The 20,906-nt window shown below is 39.9% G+C and overlaps 1 protein-coding gene across 6 annotated transcripts in view; it reads left to right on the top strand.

Moving 5' to 3' along the window:
* The window catches only part of LOC116058749 (LIM domain containing preferred translocation partner in lipoma), a 191,361-nt gene that overhangs the window by 58,061 nt on the left and 112,394 nt on the right, over positions 1–20,906 (top strand). For all 6 annotated transcript variants that reach the window (XM_036007010.1, XM_036007011.1, XM_036007009.1 and 3 more), the window contains one exon: positions 6,845–7,032. In XM_036007010.1, coding sequence (XP_035862903.1) covers positions 6,849–7,032 — 184 coding nt within the window. In that variant the 5' untranslated portion in view covers positions 6,845–6,848. The remainder of the gene's footprint in view (positions 1–6,844; positions 7,033–20,906) is intronic.

The following is a 20,906-nucleotide window of genomic DNA, read 5'->3' as shown; positions in this document are numbered from 1 at the left end:
GCTTTCCCTCAAAAAAAAAAAAAAAATCTCTGAACCCTGCCATTTCATGTTCACATTCTGTACTCTCTGTGGTCCTCTTTTGGATGGTTTTTGTTTGATAGTTTCCTTGGTGGATATGAAAGATTAATGCAGCAGAAACACCTGCAGCAGTTCCTCAATGACAGCTGTAAAAGTGCAGCGGAACAGCTGTGAGAAGACAGCCCGACTGCCGTGCCCCCCATAAAGCAACACTCTTAAACACGGTGTCACAGCTTTGTGAGTCATCTTGTAACTGCCCCGGCAATCAGAATTGACTTTCCTTTCATGAGGATTCAATAGAGATGCATCCATATTTTTTTTTTGCGACTGCATGTGCACTTTCGACCTGTGCCTCACTTATCACTCCATTGTGTGTATGTATGTATTTTGTACACGTCTTCTTGTGCCGTGTTCAGTCATTTGCACAAGGGAGGGACTTTTAGTTTTTTTTTATCACTGAACACATCAAAGCTGATACAGAGGAGCAGTAAGCAAATGCATTATTTAGCTTATTAAGTAGCGGGAGATCACAGAACACTAAGTCACAGTTAAATAAGCAAAAAAGCCTGTCATGTTTAGTCTAACATCATCAGACCCCTCTCTCCACACGCTATCACACTGTCCCGGCGCAGGAGAATGGTCTGAGATACGCATTGCAATGAGGCTGCATCTGTTCTGAGTCTGAATACGTCTACAACAAAGTTCAAATTCTACACATATGCTATGTGCTGCAGATATTGTGTGTGTGGGTTTCCTCCCACAGTCCTAAGACATGCAGGGTGAAATGGAAACTCTGAAGTTGTGCCCGTGTTCATCTGCTTGTAATAGGTGTACCTGCCGTCACTGCTGCATGCTGGGGTCGTCTCCAACCCTGCTTTATAGAAAACAGATGCATAGAAGACAATTAATACAATAAAGTAACATGCGGTATACTTTGCTTGCTCAGGGGAAGTGCAAAGTGCTCCACAGTGTCTTTATAGCTGATCTGGTTCAGATATGGTTAGATATGTGAAAGCAACTGAGAAACTGAAAACTTAAATGAGGAATACAAGACACAGGACATTATGTTGATATCAAAACAAGGCCTTGTGTTGTAAGCAGCTATTCATGATGTACAGATGGAGCTGGCCCTTATACCAGAAAAGTGAGTTAAAGAACGAAGGAAGGAAGACATGAAAGATGTCAGATAAAGCATGAGGTGATCAAAATCAAACAGGAAATCAGTCACATGACTATGTACTGTGTACTGCAACTCTTTGAGCAGCGGTGGGCGATATTGTTAGAACCACATAATCCCTGACATGACTCACATCAGCTACCACTTTATCACTTACAGGAGCTATGGGAGATGAACTTTCTCCTAAACTATGCTCACTCACAGTTTGACCACCAAAAAGCAAAACAACAATGGGGTCGGTGGGCAAAAAAAAGTAATGTGGTGTATGCCCGACCACGTGTAACATCAGTAACACTGACTACCGCTGCAAGCCTGCTGTTGAGTTTTTAAAATGTATTTGTTTGCCGCTTTGAGCACCACAAGCTTCGTGCCATCTAGTTGCATTATATTGGAGAGAAGGCAGACATCTCTACGGCCGATATCTCCGACACTGGGCAACTCGCGCCAAAACTATCTAGATTGATAAATAGCGTTACAGGTAAGAGGAGAAATATGTATTTTTGATTTTGGGTTGAACTGTCCCTTTTAAGAGTTTAGGAATGAAATGGAGGCAAAGCAATTAGATGTCTTTATTACGACAAGGAGTCTATGAATCACTAGTGATTATGTACTGAAGTCATCAGTGTGTGGGGTTCAGGTTTGTGTTGCCAAAATGGCACATAAATCATTTGTTTAGAAGAAAGTTTATTTGAAATAATAGACAAACAGATGTTAGTGGGTTTAATGTGCACTTTGGGGCCCAGTACATATAAAGTGACATCCCACTGTGAATTATTTGCCATCATCAAAAAATGGAACCACATACTGAAAAGACATTTTCCATTCAACACGTCGTGTATTAAATCTTATGCACACATTCTAAGATCATTTCTCCCTTTTTCCCCTTGTTTTAATTCATCTTTTATTTTGTTAGCCATTTGAACGTTGAGAAATGAAAGCATTTGCATTGAAAGGACAGGTTGGCGCGCGTGTCTGAATCGTAGCATTAAGAGCAGGGGAAAATATCAAAAGTCAGAAGCATTCAAGCAGCAGGAGGAGCAGGGATTTGAGCAGATATTAAAAGATGATTGTGCGTGGGCTTTTTCTCCTGTGCTCCAAAGAAAGAATGTAAACCCTGTATCAGTCAGACGGAGGATAATAAACAGCCAAAAACATCAGAACACAGCACAACAAACACAAACAAAAAGAAGGATGGGAAAAGCGCGGCGTATAAATAGTTCAAATATTTCAAGTGATTTCAGAATGCGATGGTGAAATACTGGATGTTTGTGTCCTCAGCCACAGCAAAGTCTTTTACTCTGTTGTTTTCACTGTAACTGCATTAAGGCCATACAAGTCCACAAAACAATATAATATACTAATAAAAGTTATTATATTAATTAGATATCAATGTCGGCTGCTTCCTGATGTAACATTTTCAATCCAAGTGTCCCCCACCATAAAAAACAACAATGATAAATACATTAATACATATTTATCTCTGTATATGACTTATAGACACTGATCTGATCTGTTTTTTTGACAGCTGTATCAACACTGAAAATCATTGATTTTTTTAATGCTTTTTCTGTTATGAAGTCTTTTTCGTTTGAAAATACTTTATTGTTTTCGATTGGACATATGAATGCACGGTGTGTATTACCTTGTTTTTGTTGTTTTACAAAATAATATTACCAGCTGCTTTAATAGTCTGACTCAGTAGCTAAAATGCAAAAAGTTGACTTGAATCTTATACACACATGGAGACAGTGGCCAGCCTCCTCCATTTATTATGCACAAACCCTTAGAAACAGTGGGAAACATCATACAATGTGAGACGTTTTACTGCTAAGCCCCGGATAGAGCCACAGTGCCTCTGCTAAATAGTCTCAGGAAGGAACTTGTTTTGGTGGAACATGTGTACGTTCAAAAGTAGTTTTAGTCGTGCAACAGAAAACTCAGATTGGACAGATAGTCTAGCTAGCTGTCTGGATTTACTCTGCAGAGATCTGAGGAGCAGTTAACCATAGTCCTCACAAATCCACCGGAGGTTAGAACGCCAACACAAAGACAGAGGAAGGGGACGGACATCCGGACGAAATGAGCGACATCCGGCGCAATTTCCGGCGGCACCGGAGCAATCCCGAAAGTGGAACATTGTCAATATAGACTAACATTATACCTGCTAAACATCATTATGTTATCATTCTAAACTTAGCATTTAGCTCAAAGCACTGCTGCATACGTATATACAGCCCAACAGAGCTTCTAGCATGGCTGCAGATCTTTTTTCTCTACACCTCCTTGAGGCCTCAGACATTCAAACAAACAGTGTTTTGTAAAGTATCTTTCTACCACTAAAGGCAAACGTCTTCTACTTTTTTGGAGTGGCAACAGTAGAAAGCAGGGTGAAAAGCCTCCTCCTGGATGCTTCTTTCTGCCTCCCTGAATGCTGTGTTTTGCGTGACGTTACGCTTTCCTGTTCAAAGGATTGCACTCACACCTGCACAGTAACAGAATTAGTTGTGTGAAGAACAAGAATGGAGACATTGAGATAAAAGTTGAAACCATGCCCCCTCACACCTGCATTCTTTAGGTGATTGTCTGATTGTCTGTTTTGGCCAGTTACAGAAATTGTCACACATGGCCCCTCTCCTCCAATTTCACCATAGGAAAGGGGTAACAAAATGTAATAAATATATAGATATTGATTCACTGAATTATAATGTATTATTAACATAATACATTGTGCACCAGCAACTTGGTAAAACACTTTAAAATTAACAGCAATTACAATTCAAGTGTTAACCTTTTAAATGCAGCAACAACTTGGTCAAACTTACAGGAATTCAAAATTCCAGTATATAATGTATATAAACATAGAATTTAATAGAATCCGCTGTTTGAGTAAGTATCGGCCTAGTCTTGCTTTGCCAGACCCTCCTCCAAAGGCTGAAGGAGGGTCTGGCTACTCCACACAGCATTCGGGGATGGGAGGAAAACGTTCTCTTGTTTAATGGCATTTCTTTAAAGCAACACTAGAGAACTTTTCCCGCTTCGGTCCCCCTACAGGTTGGAAGCGGAATTCTCCATTACATTACATTGTTCATTTCATTCGAACTACAGATCCGCTACCCGATCTGGCAAACTTGCATAATGTAATGTAATGGAGAATTCCGCTTCCAACCTGTAGGGGGACCGAAGCGGGAAAAGTTCTCTAGTGTTGCTTTAAACCAATCAGAATCGTCATGGGAGGTGCTAAACTCCGCACAGAGCCGCTGCAAAATAGTCGTGCGAGAGAAAACTCAGATTGGACAGATAGTCTAGCTAGCTGTCTGGATTTACCCTGCAGAGATCTGAGGAGCAGTTAACCATAGTCCTCAGAAATCAACCGGAGGTTAGAACGCCAACACAAACAAAGAGGAAGGGGACGGAAAATACATGCATCCGGCGGAATTTCCTGCAGCACCGGAGGAATCCCCTTAGTGGAACGCAAAGGATATAGACTAGTATCGGCCTGATATCCATATCGGATCGGTGCATCCCTAGATACTAAATTACATAGTTTCCTACACAACACACAACCTCAACCCCCACTACCCATTAATATCATCACATGGTCGTGTGGTAACTCCCTCTAGCAGTACTGCTGGTCAGTTGTCCATTGTATACCATTGTTTTTTTAATATAAAAACATGAATTATGTGTAGTATTTTAATGAATGTTATCATTTTCAGGGAATTGAAGTTAAACTCGAATCTAAAACCGTTCCTGCAGTTTGGCTTAGAAGACCCTGACTTTTGTCCAGGCCTCTTACTTCCCTGGCCAGATCACTGGTGCTCCTGTCCTTGAAGAAACAGATTATGTAGCATTTCTACTGATGATTCCAGCTGGCAGGACTTCCTAGATTGAAAATGCTATAAGATAAATGTTGTTGTGTTATTAAAGTTTAACTTTTTGGAGCATAGAATGCATATAAAGATAGACGGCTTGACAGCTCCCCAACAGTGAAGCCAAAACATCTCATTGGCTCCTTGGCTGCTGGCTGCAGTACAGGTCATAAACCCGCCCCCTTCATGTTAGCGGATAGAACATGGGCCAAACTAAAAAATCTAAGTACACGTCTAAAAATGTAATTTCCCCTTGGGGAATATTAAATGATGTCTTCTTCTTTTTCTAATAAACTCTTACCAAAGACGGTTTCTGCCATTTTAGGTAGTTGTATTCATGCTGTTGCTTGTTTTAACTGAAAAGTTTGGTTTGAATTAGTTATTTGATGTTATAAAAACCGGGTTAAATGTCATGATTGACAGCTGTGATTGACTTGCAATTGGTCGGGCAGGTGTGTAGGTGGGAGTTCAATAACACCCGATCAGTTCTGCGCAGACTCTAGTTGCAAAATTGCAAGACGGCAGCGCCTGTATCCGGGATATTTGGGTCTCACTTTTGTACAGTGGGAGGAAGTGGAGACACGTAGTCCATTTTTATATGCGGTCTATGATTTGGAGCTGGATTATTTATTTATATGTCATAGCTTCTTCCTTTTGTGATTCATAGTTACGTTTTTTCAGTTCTGACTGTAGCTCTAAAGATCTTTTGTGGTTTTCAGAGTGTCTCCATCATCTATGTTGACTGACGTTACTGTATGTCGTCCAGTTTCTTCTTCTTCCCCTCAGCACTCAGCCTCACCAACAAGGCCCCGGACCCCCACTGACACTTAACTCTTAATACCCCCCTCCCCATCCCTAGTCACTACACTTGCACTAACCTTCATCCAGGACTACACAGTGCTGCTCATGAGTATTGGAACCCCTGCTACAGTTGACTAAAAAGAGGAATAAAAAAATCATCTTTTGGAAATTGATCATAATGCCTTAATTGAAAACATTTGGAATAATAAATAAAGGTTCTTCCTTAAAATACAGGGGGCATAAGTAATATAGTAATTAAAGTACACCCCTATGTTAAATTCCCATAGAGGCAGGCAGAGTTTTATTTTTAAAGGCCAGTTATTTCATGGATCCAGAATACTATGCATCCTGATAAAGAGACTGGCATGGTTTTATTTCAGTTAGCCTAATAGCTGGTTTGATTTGCATTGAGAGATGATCTTATGGAAAGTACCCCATGCCAATCTCTAGGTATGGTGAAGGGTATGTGATGATGTGGGAGCTATTTTAATTCCAACTTTCCGAACTTTATCAGGATTTTAAGGAAGAACATTTATTTATTTACGATAAATTATTCATTCACAAAGAAAATAGGTGTTCTCAAAGGTTGGATTTTTTTTCAATTAAGGCATTAAGATCAATTTCCAAAAGATGATTTTTTTGTATTCCTCTTTTTAGTCAACTTTAGCATGGGGTTCCAATACTCATGAGCGCCACTGTACATCTGCACATTGCACATATTATATATTATTTGCACATTCTGCACTCAACCCATTCAGCCTCTCAGTTACTTTGTTTGTATATATTTCTTTCTGTATTTGTTTATTTCTGTTAATGTTTATTTGTTTGTTTGTATACGTATGCACCATTCACCAAGGCAAATTCCACACAAGTGTAACTTATTGTGGCAATAAACCCTTTTCTGATTCTGATTCCTTGAGTTCATAGGTCCAAGCTGCAGTTTAAATAGCTTGAATTTAAATTTGTCTTTCCTCATCAGAACCATGTGGAACCCAGTGAACAGTAACGACCAGGCAGGACAAGTGGCTGCCAGGATGGAGACTACTTTGGGTAGTGCGAGCATCTCCATCTCCCAGCAGCAGGCACCCAAGAAATTTGCCCCTGTGGTCGCACCCAAGCCCAAGTTCAACCCTTACAAACCCGGGGGAGAGGCCTCTGACACTTCAGGTAACAACACAGAAGAAACCACTAAAACAATTTAAAATGAAACCTTTATACTGTCACTATGGACACTCTCTGAAACCAGAAAAATAAATCAAAGAACATTATTATTTTTCCCCACTAGCTGGAGTTTATCTTTAGCATGCCATGTCTGCTCAAAGTCAGCATCCTCACTGTTTTTACAGCCGGATCAAACCGGGCCCAAACTGTCCTGAATCTCCTACATTACAAACATCAGACTTTGCTGATGTCAAACACATTTTATTTTTAGTATGACTAAATGTTCATGTTCCACTTCTGTTTAAATTATTTATTTTTCTCAACGATGGTGTGATGAATTAGAGAAGAAAGAAAGACCTGGTAAAGTAAACTTAAAGGACAAATTCCGGCGCAAAACAAACCTAGGGGTTATTAACAGATGTGTACCCACTCTGTCGCTCTCTGGGACATGTTTTCATGCTAATCCAATGAGTTTGGAGCTTGAAAGATGCTAGCGCGGACCGCTGATTGGCTTACAACGCTAGTATTCGGGGCACAGGGAACGTAAACACAAATCACTGTTTATACCACTAAAAAGGCTCAAAATATCACCAAACTTCAACGGTAGCATAATGAGGGTGCCTAAATGTTAACTGAAGCATTGAGAACTTTGTAAGTGTACAGACAGTTTATTGAACGAAGAGCTGCGGGAGCTCCGTGAAAGCGCTACGAGAGAGAGAGAGAGAGAGCTACCGGTAGTCAATGCCGCAACACAGCCTCGTACTTGGGGAAACTGGTGGTGTACCTGCGGACATTGTGAAGCTATGGCCACCGAACAGGAGTGTCTGTGTTGCACGGAGTGGGACCTGTGGCGTCGTGATGCCCAAGAGACGCAGTGTTTTGTACAGTCTGAAGATTTCCCCTCTCTGATGAACAGGGCTGGACTTGAAACTTTTTCGGCGACCCAGACCGGAGGGACCAGATGGACAGTTATCCACTGAGTAAGTTCACTAGACAAGTTATGCAGAGTGCGATTATTTCAGATATATTGAGCTAATTGCTTTTGATTTTAGTTTGCATCGCCAGCTGTAAATCATGACTGGTTTCCAAGATGGCGGCGGCATGTAAACATGAATGCGAGTGTCTTCATAATCTATCTTTTCAATAAACTGTCTGTACACTTACAAAGTTCTCAATGCTTCAGTTAACATTTAGGGACCCTCATTATGCTACCGTTGAAGTTTGGTGATATTTTGAGCCTTTTTAGTGGTATAAATAGTGATTTGTGTTTACGTTCCCTGTGCCCCGAATACTAGCGTTGTAAGCCAATCAGCGGTCCGCGCTAGCGTCTTTCAAGCTCCAAACTCATTGGATTAGCATGAAAACATGTCCCAGAGAGCGACAGAGTGGGTACACATCTGTTAATAACCCCTAGGTTCGTTTTGCGCCGGAATTGTCCTTTAAGTAGCAAAGTCATTGTATTGACTGTGGGTAGTCGTACAGTCTACACAGCAGAACTTCAACAACTTTAAACACCTAACTTTTTCACTTTTTAACAGTTTTTCTTCGGAGCTACTGTTAATTTTCTTGCAAAACACAATCAATAAAGGCGCGATTAAAGTTATTTGTTTAAGTAATACACATTCCTATTCACCCTGTATTTGCCAGATAGCAGAGCTTTTTAGTATTGGTTGCCATGGTTATAGTTTGATATATATTTTACAGTCCTAAAAAGCTCATTGATAAAAGATGTGACTCCAGCCTGCAGTGTGCTGCATCTGGACCGTGAACAGAGGAGCAGTAAATAATGTAAAATGAAAATAAATAAAGGGCTGGAGAATGGGAGCATAAGGCACTGAAACACATCGTACTCAATAATGAGACTTTTATTGTCATGGTAACACTGATCATCTACTCTTACATTTAAGTATAGTTCTAGTTTAATGCTACAGGGATCTTATGTTTGTAGTTTGGCCTCTTGTTTCCATCAGTATCAGAACATTGGATTGCTAAGCTGTGCTCCGACAGAAAGCAAAGTGAAGTTTCTTTAAGCTGTGGCTATCTAAAGTACAGCTGGACCGCATGTGGCTGTGTGTTAATGTGGCAGCTCAGACTCAGGTCTGGAACCTCTCTCCTTTTATCCCTCTGTGCATGTATCAAGTGGAGCTGTATGGCCTTGCAATAATTGCACATTTTTTGATGGAGTTTTGCTTCATGCATGCGCTCACATCTTTGCATTGTGACAGAGGCCTTGTTGCATGCCTAATTTCTAATAAGCATACAGTGTAAGAACTGTGGTTTGCAGTCATGTGCGTGTCCAGGAAGCCTTGCGTTGTCTGCTCTTTTAGGCCCCTTGGGGGCTGATGGTTTGTTTGTATAAAAAAAGGATCTAGTGCTACAAGTTAATGTGCAATAAACACATTTACTAATAGAGTTTTAGTGAAACTCCTTTAATTACCCTTTGTTCCACTGCAACAGGGTTATAGTCTGGAATTATTAAGATTCACATCTGAGGCACAGATTATTTAAGATAATGCAGAATGATGTTGAGCAAACACAGAGGCTGTGCTCCACAGAGCATAACTCTGTGTCTGTTTTACATGAGACAGATATGACTCCTCACTGCAGCAACTGCCTTTGATGAGTAATATCTGTCGAGAGAGAAGCTCATATTATAACATATAATAATTAGTTTTCTTTAAAAAAAATACCTTTCTTAATGAAGACTTCTGGCGTTTAGTCAAATAAAGATGTAAAATGTGTTTGAGTTTTAGGCTTATATGGTCATGTTTTAGTGTTCATAATAATAAGCACAAGCCTTTTTGAACCAAAGAAACACAATAATAGGATGATCAGTGCAAATAAAGAGAAATATTTCTCTTTTGCTGTGAAGAATAATATGAGATTAATGTCTTTTGAAATCTTTTTGAGTCATTGGTGATAAATAAAACTGAAAAATGAAGAAGCCTACTCAGTGTGTTACCTACAGGCCTTTCACAGGCATTGATGCTTCATTTTTGCATATGCTCCAAGTGACTGTAGCAACTTATAGGAAAACAATACACAACTTTGTGTAAAGAGATGGATACACATTTCCTCTATAGTTGTTATCATTTTTCACAAAAACTATTACTATTGAGTCCACAGTTAATTTGACCGAAGTTATCAGTGAGCAAGTTGTTGTAAAAGTACAACACTTATCATGTCATTGGCCATATTTGTCCCACCTCCCCATCTGGTATATGTGTTGTAATGCAAACATTATATAAACTTCTACCCTCAAACCCCCCTGAGAGCACTAGATTTCCAAAACAGGGGAAACGGTTATGAAATTCAGCATGCAGTGAGCCCACTGTCAGGTTGAAAACACTGCTGTCTGTGGGGGTTTGTGGTTTGAGCTGCGGACCTGTCTGCTACTCCAGATGTTAGTTTGTTCTTAGACGGCTCCTGTTAGAGCTCTGCCTACCACTGAGGAAGGAGAAAGAAAAAAAAACGTCACCAGTCATCCCATCTTGTTCATTTTCTTAATTCGGCCTGTGGTGTAGATCAGAGATCTTCAACAGGGAGTCCGGGACCCCTAGGGGGTCCTCAGAGTTACTGCAGGAGGGCCATCAAATTATTGTTAATTTTGTGAAAGTTTCCAAGAAAATTAAAATGTGTTAACATGAATCCAACATATTATTAGTAAATATAAATCATAGCCTATTTGTGAAAAAACCCATTGCTGAAAGGCTTACTGGCCTATAGGTAAGGTAGTCACCACGGTAACCATCCACAGATCCAGTTCATCCTAAGGATTCACTGTGCCACATGTATGTTTAACATTTAAACATGATTTATAAGACAAGAACAAGAACAAGTATTATTTTAATAGTGTAGTATTCTATGCAAAAAATGTATGTATAAAGGCTTTAGGCAGCCCTATATGTTATTATAGGCCCAGTTTAATACGCAGCTTCATTTTTATACAATTTAATAAAATGTTTGTGATGTAGTAGGGGGTCCCTGCTCTGTTTCTCTTTCAGTTAAGGGGTCCTTGGCTTAAAAGGCATTGAAGGCCCCTGGTGTAGATAGTTCGGCCTACAATGAAAGGGTTTATTTGGAGCCACAAACAGTTTTGTGTCAGTTGTATTTGATTGTACAATATTTCAGTGATCTTGCCAGCCCGCCCCATTTCCTGTCTTCAGCTGTCCTATTAAATAAAGGCCAAAAAAGACCATAAAAATAATCCCCCCAAAAAATGTATTTGATTCCCAGTAGATGATTTGTAGCATCATTAAAGCCTCGTAATTCCAGAATGTCATTTTACTACAAAAACATTTAATCTAGAACCGTTGGCTACTGTCTTTTCCACAATTAATCATTGTCTGGGAATTAAGAGGATTAATTAAACAATATTAAGAGGGTGGGGATACATGTGTAGATGATATAATTGTTGCAATGTAAATGTTTTACTTTTATGAATTCAGTGATGCCGGAGTTGCATTGTTAATATCTCATCACCTCAGTGACTTGAGAAGAAACTGTTAATCCCACTCCATCTTTCACACTGTTCACGTTGACTGTGACGGTAATTACATAAACTGGGCAATGCTTAGAATTAATTCTTCATTCCAACGATTCACTTGAGGTCAAATATACTGTTGATTGAAATGAGAACTATGAAGGAAACACTAATTAATAATAACTGTTTTAAAGTCCTTGCAGCTGTTATTGCTGATATCTAAAGGTTACAGCATGTTGTAGTGATAAATTCAAGTGGTCATATGTTCTGCCTTTTGGGCCACAACATCATTTTTCATTAAAACATTAACATTTAATAATGACAGTGGTTGTTGTCAGAGTTTTGAACACGCACATGTGTAAAGCCATCTGCAGACATCTCCACTTGTCAAAGGATAAGACGTCTTTATGGACAGATTATCTGGGTCTCTCTCTCTTTATTTATTTAATATCTTTTATATCAAATGTGGGGACTCTGGTGTAAAATGGAGGATTAGCATAAAAATTAGGGACAAGTCAATTTGGCACAGCGCCTCGCTGTGCCTTTGTCTAGCAGGGGCCGGTATCAGGGCTGGAATGAGCTGTCTGGGGCCGGGTTTTATTGTGCAGACAAAGAAGCCGGGGATGACGGGGCGGTTCACAGTTAGCTAGGTCTGCCCTCCGATTTTCTTTTTCAGGGAGAACTTGTTCTGATTAAAGCTCCAGCAGGAGGAAGTGAATGACATATAGGTCTCAGACAGTGACCCTTCACTCCAAATTCCTTACAACACATCAGATGTTAGGGTTTAACTTGATCTCATACGGTACATGTACTGTAGGAAGGCCAGTCGGGATTGCTTTTTGCATTGAGAAGTCAGTGCTCCAGTTTTTTTTTTTACAGTATGCACGTTCTTGGCTGCAACATTTTGAGTTTTAGGGAGTTTTAAAAGTACCCTGATATGAATGTAATGCTTGTGTGATTAGATCCGAGGCGGCTCTGCAACACACTGAAGGAGAGGTGGACAAGATATCATGAATAACTGTACAATGTAATGCAATCCAGTGCAATAGCCCTGCAATAAAAGCTCCCTTGCTACGGCATATTAGCTTCAGTTTGCAACAGTATTGACAGAAGTGTGTCATTTATTGTTTCCTGTCAAAATTTGAAAATGGTAAAAAAAATAAAATTAAAAAAAAAGCATTCATGTTATTGGCAGATGGAGGAGGTGACAGGTGCACCAATGCATTGTGGTATAAACTGGCCTTCCTTGAAATCTCTTTTAACAAAGAGACCTCACATCCCTATCCAATGCTAATAGATTACTTTCTACTTTGATATCTATTATTTATATAGAATACTTTATTTTCAGTTTTCCTCAGTCACACAATTAACTAGACAAAACAGCAATAAAAAAGAGCAGAAACAGACAGAAAGAAAAAAAACAATAACAGGTGGAGGGCTGCCGGAGTATCAGAGTGCAAGATCAATACCTTGACATCCTTTTTAGGTTTAATTGAAATTGGTAGAAAAGTATCCTGGGTAAAATGTTTTGCACACGTGCTGTTGGCTTTGTGTGCAGCTGTGTGCGTAGATCAACACATGTTGGTGACTAGTTAGAGTCTGTTCAGTGCTCTCTGGGACTTCTCTGTTTCAGTTGAGCTACGCATGAGAACCGAGTGTTAAACGTGATGTCGAGGACAACGGTCATATTCCTAAAAACAGACTGCAGATTCAGTTTCTGTTGACTCCCATCAGTACTTTTCCTTTTTCTTTTATATTGTCCTTTACGTGTACTGTACATGACATTCTCATCAGTATTTTGAGAAATCTCTCAAGCTGCTGCCTTGCCCTATTGTAACATTTAGGACTTTTATTTTTGCTATGCAGTATTTTGAACAGTTTCTTCAAATATCTGTTTAGAATGATCTTAGTCAAGTGTTTAAATGGGGATTTGTTTTTGGGTTCTGTATAAAGTGAATGTAAATATACATTTGGTGTGACCAAAGAGTGTCTGGCACCACAAGAAAATGATTCACACGGGAATGAGTCATCACCAGCAGCTTCATTCAGAATATATTTATCTTATATATGAATAAATTCAAATCTATAACTTAATATATTAAAATCAGACTTCTTTCAAAAACCTCAGAACCACACAAAGCAACACAGATGCCATTTTGTGACAGTAACATGGTGTTTTGTCTGTTGTCTCTTATGAAGGTTAATAAGTTTTTGTAGCAAGATAATCATAGTGAAAGTTGAAAAACATCCGAGAGGGGCTGTTTTGGCTCAAACTTCTCACGCTAAGTTACCAGAAACCTGCTAATTGTTTGCTCAGAGCAGTTCAAAAGTGTCGACCATGTGCATAAGCTGTTTTTATTCCTCCCTGCTTGACTGGCCAGAGGCAAACTGACTACCGGTTGTTATGTCAGAGTCCCTCATGGGTGTCACCAGGAGAATTTACAGGAAATCCACCGATGAGTGTGTCAGTGTCCCCATAGAACCCACAGGCTCGGGCTCAGGCTCGTACACAAAAGGCCACTTTTATCTAAGTAGAACACATACCTTAACTACTTTTTGTGTTTTGTCTGCAGTGTGTGTTAAAGCCTCTGCAAGTGAACTTCTTTTAATCTTTGCTTCAAAGTTTGTTTTCTTTGTTCTCATGATATATATATATATATATATTTTTTTTTTATACAGTGTAGAACTTTTTATCTACGCTGTATAACATTTCATGTGTTGCTAGTTCTTATGCAGCCACATTGACAAGTTTCACTTCTCTAAATCTTAGCACGATCTTAAAGGGTCATAACATTGTGAAAATAAAGATCCTGTCTGTTCTTTCAAAGTGGTGTCTACGTACTGTAATCAAAGGAAGTTTGAATGCTGAGTAAGATTTCAAACACTGATTTGTGCACAGGAAAAAGTGGTCTCCTTCTATTTGATTGCATGAAGTGATAATCGATTATGAGACAACACATAGTCATTAGTCATATTCATGATAAATTATATATATATATATGAAATATACATATACTCTTATACTGGTGTGTTGAGGCCAATCATGTTAGTATTTGAGAATTCAATTAAAAAAACAAAACCATATATTTTTTCATAAAATCATTACAGAAAAAAACTTTGCACATCTACAACATGAGACAGGTGCGTAGGAAAGACAAGTAGGTAAAAAAAAATCCACACAACTGTATGTCGAGCATTTATATTTAAGCATATTAAAAATCATCAAAGGGCACTAACTTCATGCATGAGGTTAGTGCCCTTCGAGGATTTTTTGTGAGGTAGTTGTATTTATTTATTTACGATGATATCGTCCATCGGCACAACCCTACTAGTCAGCGCTCTCTGTTGGACAAACTACATAATGTGTCAGATTCTAAGGGCGCTTTCATACCTGTAGTTCAGCAGACTCACTGCGATTCAGGGTTTGAAGTTGCAACATTGTTGCGTTTTTCATTTGGTTCGTTTAGCGTTCACACGACACTGTCAAGCAACAAACCTTGTAAACAAACGTCACACGGTGGAAACAGTCGCTGGTCTATTGGACAGAAAATCTGAGTGAAGCTGGCCAACACTTCTGGTCTCAGAAATAATGGAGCAACACCAAATATATAAAGTCTTGTTTTTTCTGGTTTTGCCTCAGTGTTTCTAATATTTTAGAAGATGGCAAACAATGTGAGCAGCTGACAGACAGCGAGTGAAGGAGATGCGCGGATGCGTCGGCCGATGTCCGCCCTATTTACCGTCATCGGCCCATCGGCAAATAAGGTGACATGCGCCAATGGCTGTAGCCGATGTTTATCTACTTTGCGCTGCCTTAATGTTGTGTTAATTGGTCTGACTCATACAACAGTAGCCTACCCTTCCCCGTGGGTGAGTTATGGAAACAAACAACGAAGCATGTGAGCTCCAACGGGACTCTATGGTGCCTTCAGGTACACTCGCTAATGGTGGGGAATTTCTGCTCATTCACAGTTAGTGTGATGAAGATGGTTCAATATTTTTTTTATAATGAGATTTATTTGTTTACCTGGCGCAAAAGGAAACAACAAGCATCGGTATCGACCAAATGATCGGTATCGACATCGGCTGAGTTAAAACGGACTGCTCAGGTGTGAAAGCAACCTATTTACCATAAACATTTTTGCACTGACATTTCTTGTTACCAATAACAACATATGTGACACAAGCTGATATGGCCCTGTGTATTGGCCTAGTTCTAATACTGTATACACTAAGTACTTTATACTAAATCACATAAATATATATGATCTTAAAAAATGTCCCTAAGTGGGATTAAAAAGCTATTTGATAGTTGCTATAGTTGACAAGCATAATGTAAAGTGTTGTCCTTCAAAGAGATCAATTACATTAAGTATCCATTACATGGTAATTATGTTTAAATGTCACCATATTATTCACACTGTGGAATTGTACTTGTTAGCAGTGGAATACCCATCACAAGTATGGTATTTCAATAGGTCATAAAGCCATGTGATACAAGGCCCGTTACCCCACATACACTTTGGCAATTGGTCTTAGAGTAACTGGATGTAGGTTTACAGTAGATTCTCAGCAGGGCAGAGGCTGTTTGAAAAAGGTTTCATGTTATGAAACTGGCAGAGTTTACACAGCAGTGACTGTCTGCTGTGACATTTGACTGGCTTCATTTGCTCTCTCTCCCGTTTGTTTATAAGAAATGACAGCAAAGCTCCCCTCTCCGCCTTTGATGAATCACGCTTTCACTCATCAGCAAACCTTCCATCACCTTCCTAACATCACATTTTGAGGCACTTATTGTTCAGCCCATTTGATGTCTTAAGCTTTAAGATGAAAAAAAGGCCAACTCTGGCTCTCAAACCATTCACCTATTCACAGTATTTGTTTCTTTGCTTTTATACAAAAACATAATCCGTCTGTTGTTTCCTGATTTGAATTTCTCCTCCCGTGGGAATTCTCCTCAGGGTAGCAGAAGCCAATTTGGATCTGCTCCTTTACACTTAAAACAAGTATATCTCCAAAGACCTCAAATCCCTCCCTTCCATCTCCAAACCAAATGAAGTCATAAATCACTCCTCTATACATATCATGCTAATTAAGAGCATGGCTCAGCTGCTCTTCTCCAGCGAAGGATGGAATAAAATGTCTCCATAATTATGTCAAAACAATGTGCACTCAACCTCTGCCACAGCACATTTGGGACGGCTATGAGGAGATAAAGCATGTGGAGTGACACCCAGGACTTAAAACACTTTTTTTCCATTTTGTCTGGAAGGGATTCAAGATTTTTTGCTACTGCCACTGCTACTATAGAGTAAAGACACTTCTCTGATTTTTATTTTAAATACAGGTTAGGTTTGTGTAAATATAAAATCTACCGTATTTTTTTAACTCAACATTCCCCGATGCAAGTAGAGCTGTGATTGTCCCATGACACACGTGGACCCACCAACAAGTCCTTCAAATCTTACCATGATATTCCTCTAATCTGACCCACGGGAGGGTTTCATAAATTAAGAAATACAACATTTTAATCTAAAGCAGAGAATGTTATGTGAACGGTTGAGATTTTAAACATGTCTTTAACGTTTAATGTGAAACTATCGCAGTTTGGTTATGTTTAGGCACAAAAACTACTTAGTTAAGCTTCGAAAAAGATCATGGTTTGGGTTAAAGTCAGATGTTACTTCACTTCCACTTACTCACGTAACCAGGGCTTTAAATTAACACCCGCCAACCCGCCAAATGCTGGTAAAAATGAACTTTGGCGGGTAACATTGTAAAGTTACTAGCCTCTTTGGATCGATGAAGCAAACAACTCTGCGTCTGTTTGAATCGGCCGGCTGCAGAAATGTTGCCAGTTTGGTCTGTTTTCCGCCAAGAAATTTGGGCGGTTTTGTGTGTGTTTGGCTTGGAAATGTATCTTTATCTGGCAACACTGCTCGTACTACTAATACTACATTTCCCATGAATACAACCATGCCTTTGGCCACGTATCCAGCGCGCAGTATCGATGAAATTAAGTAATTAATTAAAATTAAAAATGTGTTGAAATTTAGTAAAAATTTGGCTAGTGGAAAATGTGATTGGCTGGTAAATTAAAAAATGTGCTAGCCATGTTGGCTGGTGATTAAAAAAAAAACTTAATTTCAAGCCCTGCACGTAATGCTGTATGTGACGTAAAGTTAAAAAAAGACTCGCTGTTTACTTTTATTTTCAAACAGGACTCGAACACTGGTCCCCTTACAGTGAAAACACACCGGGCTCGTAAGTGTCTCGTATAGCTCGTGTAGCATATATACAGTACGTGCCTGATCCCACGCCTGGCCATTCATACCGGACGCGTATTTCTACGCGCTGGTCACAAAGCGATCCTTCTCCTATTGTCTCTCTCTCTCTCTCTCTCTCTCTCTCTCTCTCTCTCTCTCTCTCTCTCTCTCTCCGATAGAAAGAGACAGGATGAGTGGGGAAAATTATGGTAATTGTAGCGTGTGTGTGTGTGTCACTCTCTCTGTCCGTTTGTTGGTCTCTCTCTTTGTGTGCCTGATCGTGTGTCCCGCTGTGAGAAGTCAAGACAGCCAAAATCACCATGAACCTAGGTGTTTAATTTGAAATGTGTTATATTTTGGTAAAGTATCCAGCTGCACTGTGGTCTTCTTGTATATGATTACCTGTCTGGCTTGACACATACACTGACGTCTCGCGCAAGAAATAGAGGAGACACCGAAATAAAAATAGCTGCGCTACGCGGCTATACGCAACGCTTACGTGCCCGGTGTGTTTTCACTGTTAGGTGAAAGTCCTGTCTGTTTGACCCATCGACTACCCTAACCGACCTCCTCACGCAGGAATTTGGTGCTCTCATACTGTACTTTGTCACCTTACTTCCTGCTTTGGTCCCGTCATAAGGACTACAGCCACTAGTGGGCGGCGTCACTATAAGCGTGAATATAGGTCGTATTTGCTGCCTGAACAAACAACCTCTGGGAGGACAGTCTCGTCCACTGTCTCACTCCCCCGCACTTATTTTGGCTCATTGCAGCATGTGTGAATGCTAACTGACACCAAGCTCTCAGGAATAAATCGAGTTCAGATTGTGAGAGATAATTTATGTTCTGTGCGCCCAAACTAGAGTTTAGATTCTCGGCCCAAGCCCGAGCCCGACCCGAGCCCGACCGGACCTCGGGTCGGGCTCGGGCCGTTATTTTCCGCCACATCCTCGGGCCGGGCCGGGGCCGGGCCCGGGCCGGACCGCGCCTGGGCCGGACCCTTGATCAAGCAATTTTTTATTTTTTTTTATCCATTACCTTATTATCCTATTTGGGTGGGGAGATAGCTATGCCATAATCAGAAATATTATAAATATATATATATAGGCTATATAAAAGTAACAAATGTGTACAAAAGTTAGGCTGCAGTTACAAAATGCAGCACGTGTCATGCGCGGAGTCTCCTCCTCTCGCACGCATCACACCGGGAGCTTGAAGATGTAAAGAAAAAAAGAAAAACAGGAGAATTAACTTTGAGCAAGTGTGGAGGAAAGTCGGAGGTATGGAAGCAGTTTAAACAAGTCGTGGGCAGTGACAACAATATGTCTTTTTTTTTTTTTTTTACGTTTCTTCACTCGGATCCACTTGCGATCCGTTCCATTCTAAACTAACAGCGCAGTTTACAGCTTCGTCCTTGTTGTATTATTCTAAACAGATTTCTGCAGTTCAAACAACTCTGAATTGTAGTTGAGAACGTCAGTTATAACGGCCCACGTGTTAAAAAATTGTCGGGTTTAAATCGGGCTCGGGCTCATAATTACAGTTAATGTTTCGGGCCGGGCCGGGCTCGGACACAACGTGCTCGGGCTCGGGCAGGTTCAGGCTTGATTTTTTGGGCCGATCTAAGCTCTAGCCCAAACACACAGGCAAACATGGTGTGTTTCTTTATGGGACAAAACTCTCCCTGTGTTTGAGAATTCTTCAGTTTGATCTCCTTTGCACTTTCTTTCACTGAAACGTTGGATGCATTATGAGAAAGGCAGTCATGCTGGGCTTTGTCCTAAGTCGTTACAGACCAGATGGCCAGCGCTTACACACGTGTAACGCTGATCATATTGTACATATGTAAATCTATAAACATATGCTCAACCTTCAGCCCCCACAGCATATCATAATCCTCAACCTGCAAAGGTTTTATCTTCCTACAAAGAACTATTCCTTTTTTTTCTGTATCATTTTGCAACAAAATCCATAGTTTCAAAGAATTGACTCTAACAAAGTTGGCAGTCATTAGTTATATACAGTACTTGAAGTGTTTATAAATGTGTCACTTACTTGAAAAACACAATGTAATATTAGTCCCAGTGTCACAGCTGGATCCATCTCCACCCTTTCATCTTTCCCCTTAACAATACTCCGGATCCCGATAACCAATTATACCTCTTATGGCCTCTCAAATAACTTTAATCACCGATTAGGATTCCTTGTTCACAAAGAAGCTACTTAAAAGTAATTGCTCAATAAAGACAGGGGAAGTTGTCGTATTAAGTAGGTCTTCCTGCTGCTTTCTCTCATTAGTGCTCACTTGGAGCTTTCAACTCCCCATTGTCACAAATGGAGCCAGCTTCATTCACAGCACAGAAGCCGTTCTCACTCTGCCTAGTTCACACTGCTTTGACATGATGTGACAGCATAAGCACCGCTCAAACCTGCAGAACAGAAAGTGCCCAAAAACCCGTGTTGATTTTAGATTCATTAGAACAAGCAGAAATATTGGGTGACGCAGATTGGATAGTTTTTCCGTGGGCTACAGCAGAGAGCCAGGGTTCGAGTCCTGGCAGTACCTCTGTTTTTCTCGCAGCGACCTGTACTGGTTGGTTGGAAACAGATGAAGAATAGACACACAGGAAAAGAAAAAGTAAATGATAGAAATAGCATATACAGCTAACATATGAATGAGGGTCATTATTTTCAGTCCCGACAGATCTCAGAATTTTAATATTAAAGTTTTCTCCCCAGATATTATGTTGTTGAGAGAAAAGAAGGTCCTCTTTTGAAAATAATAATATATTTTATTTATATAGCGCTGACGAGGACAGGAAATTATTCTGGTAAAAGAAAGAGAAGTGGGCAAACACAAGTGACATTTTTATTAAAAGGGTTTGAGTTTTGCACTGCAAATTGTAATTTTTTTGTGTGGAAAATACAAGTTTATTTTCAGTATGTTGATGTTTTTCTCTGATTTTCACCCATTTCATAATATTTCAAACAACCCCCTATGCTTTGGAAAGTTGTGGTTATTTTATGCTTTAATATGGATTCATGTTGAAACAGTTAAGAAATAAGTTAGGTTTCTTTCCTCTTGCCTCACTCTCTCTTTATCTCACTCTTTTTTTAGACCAGTAAAGAAA

Source organism: Sander lucioperca, chromosome 11 (assembly GCF_008315115.2).
Source record: "Sander lucioperca isolate FBNREF2018 chromosome 11, SLUC_FBN_1.2, whole genome shotgun sequence".
NCBI lineage: Eukaryota > Metazoa > Chordata > Actinopteri > Perciformes > Percidae > Sander > Sander lucioperca.
The sequence above is the reverse complement of the archived record's forward strand: the minus strand, read 5'-3'. Positions and strand labels throughout refer to the sequence as shown.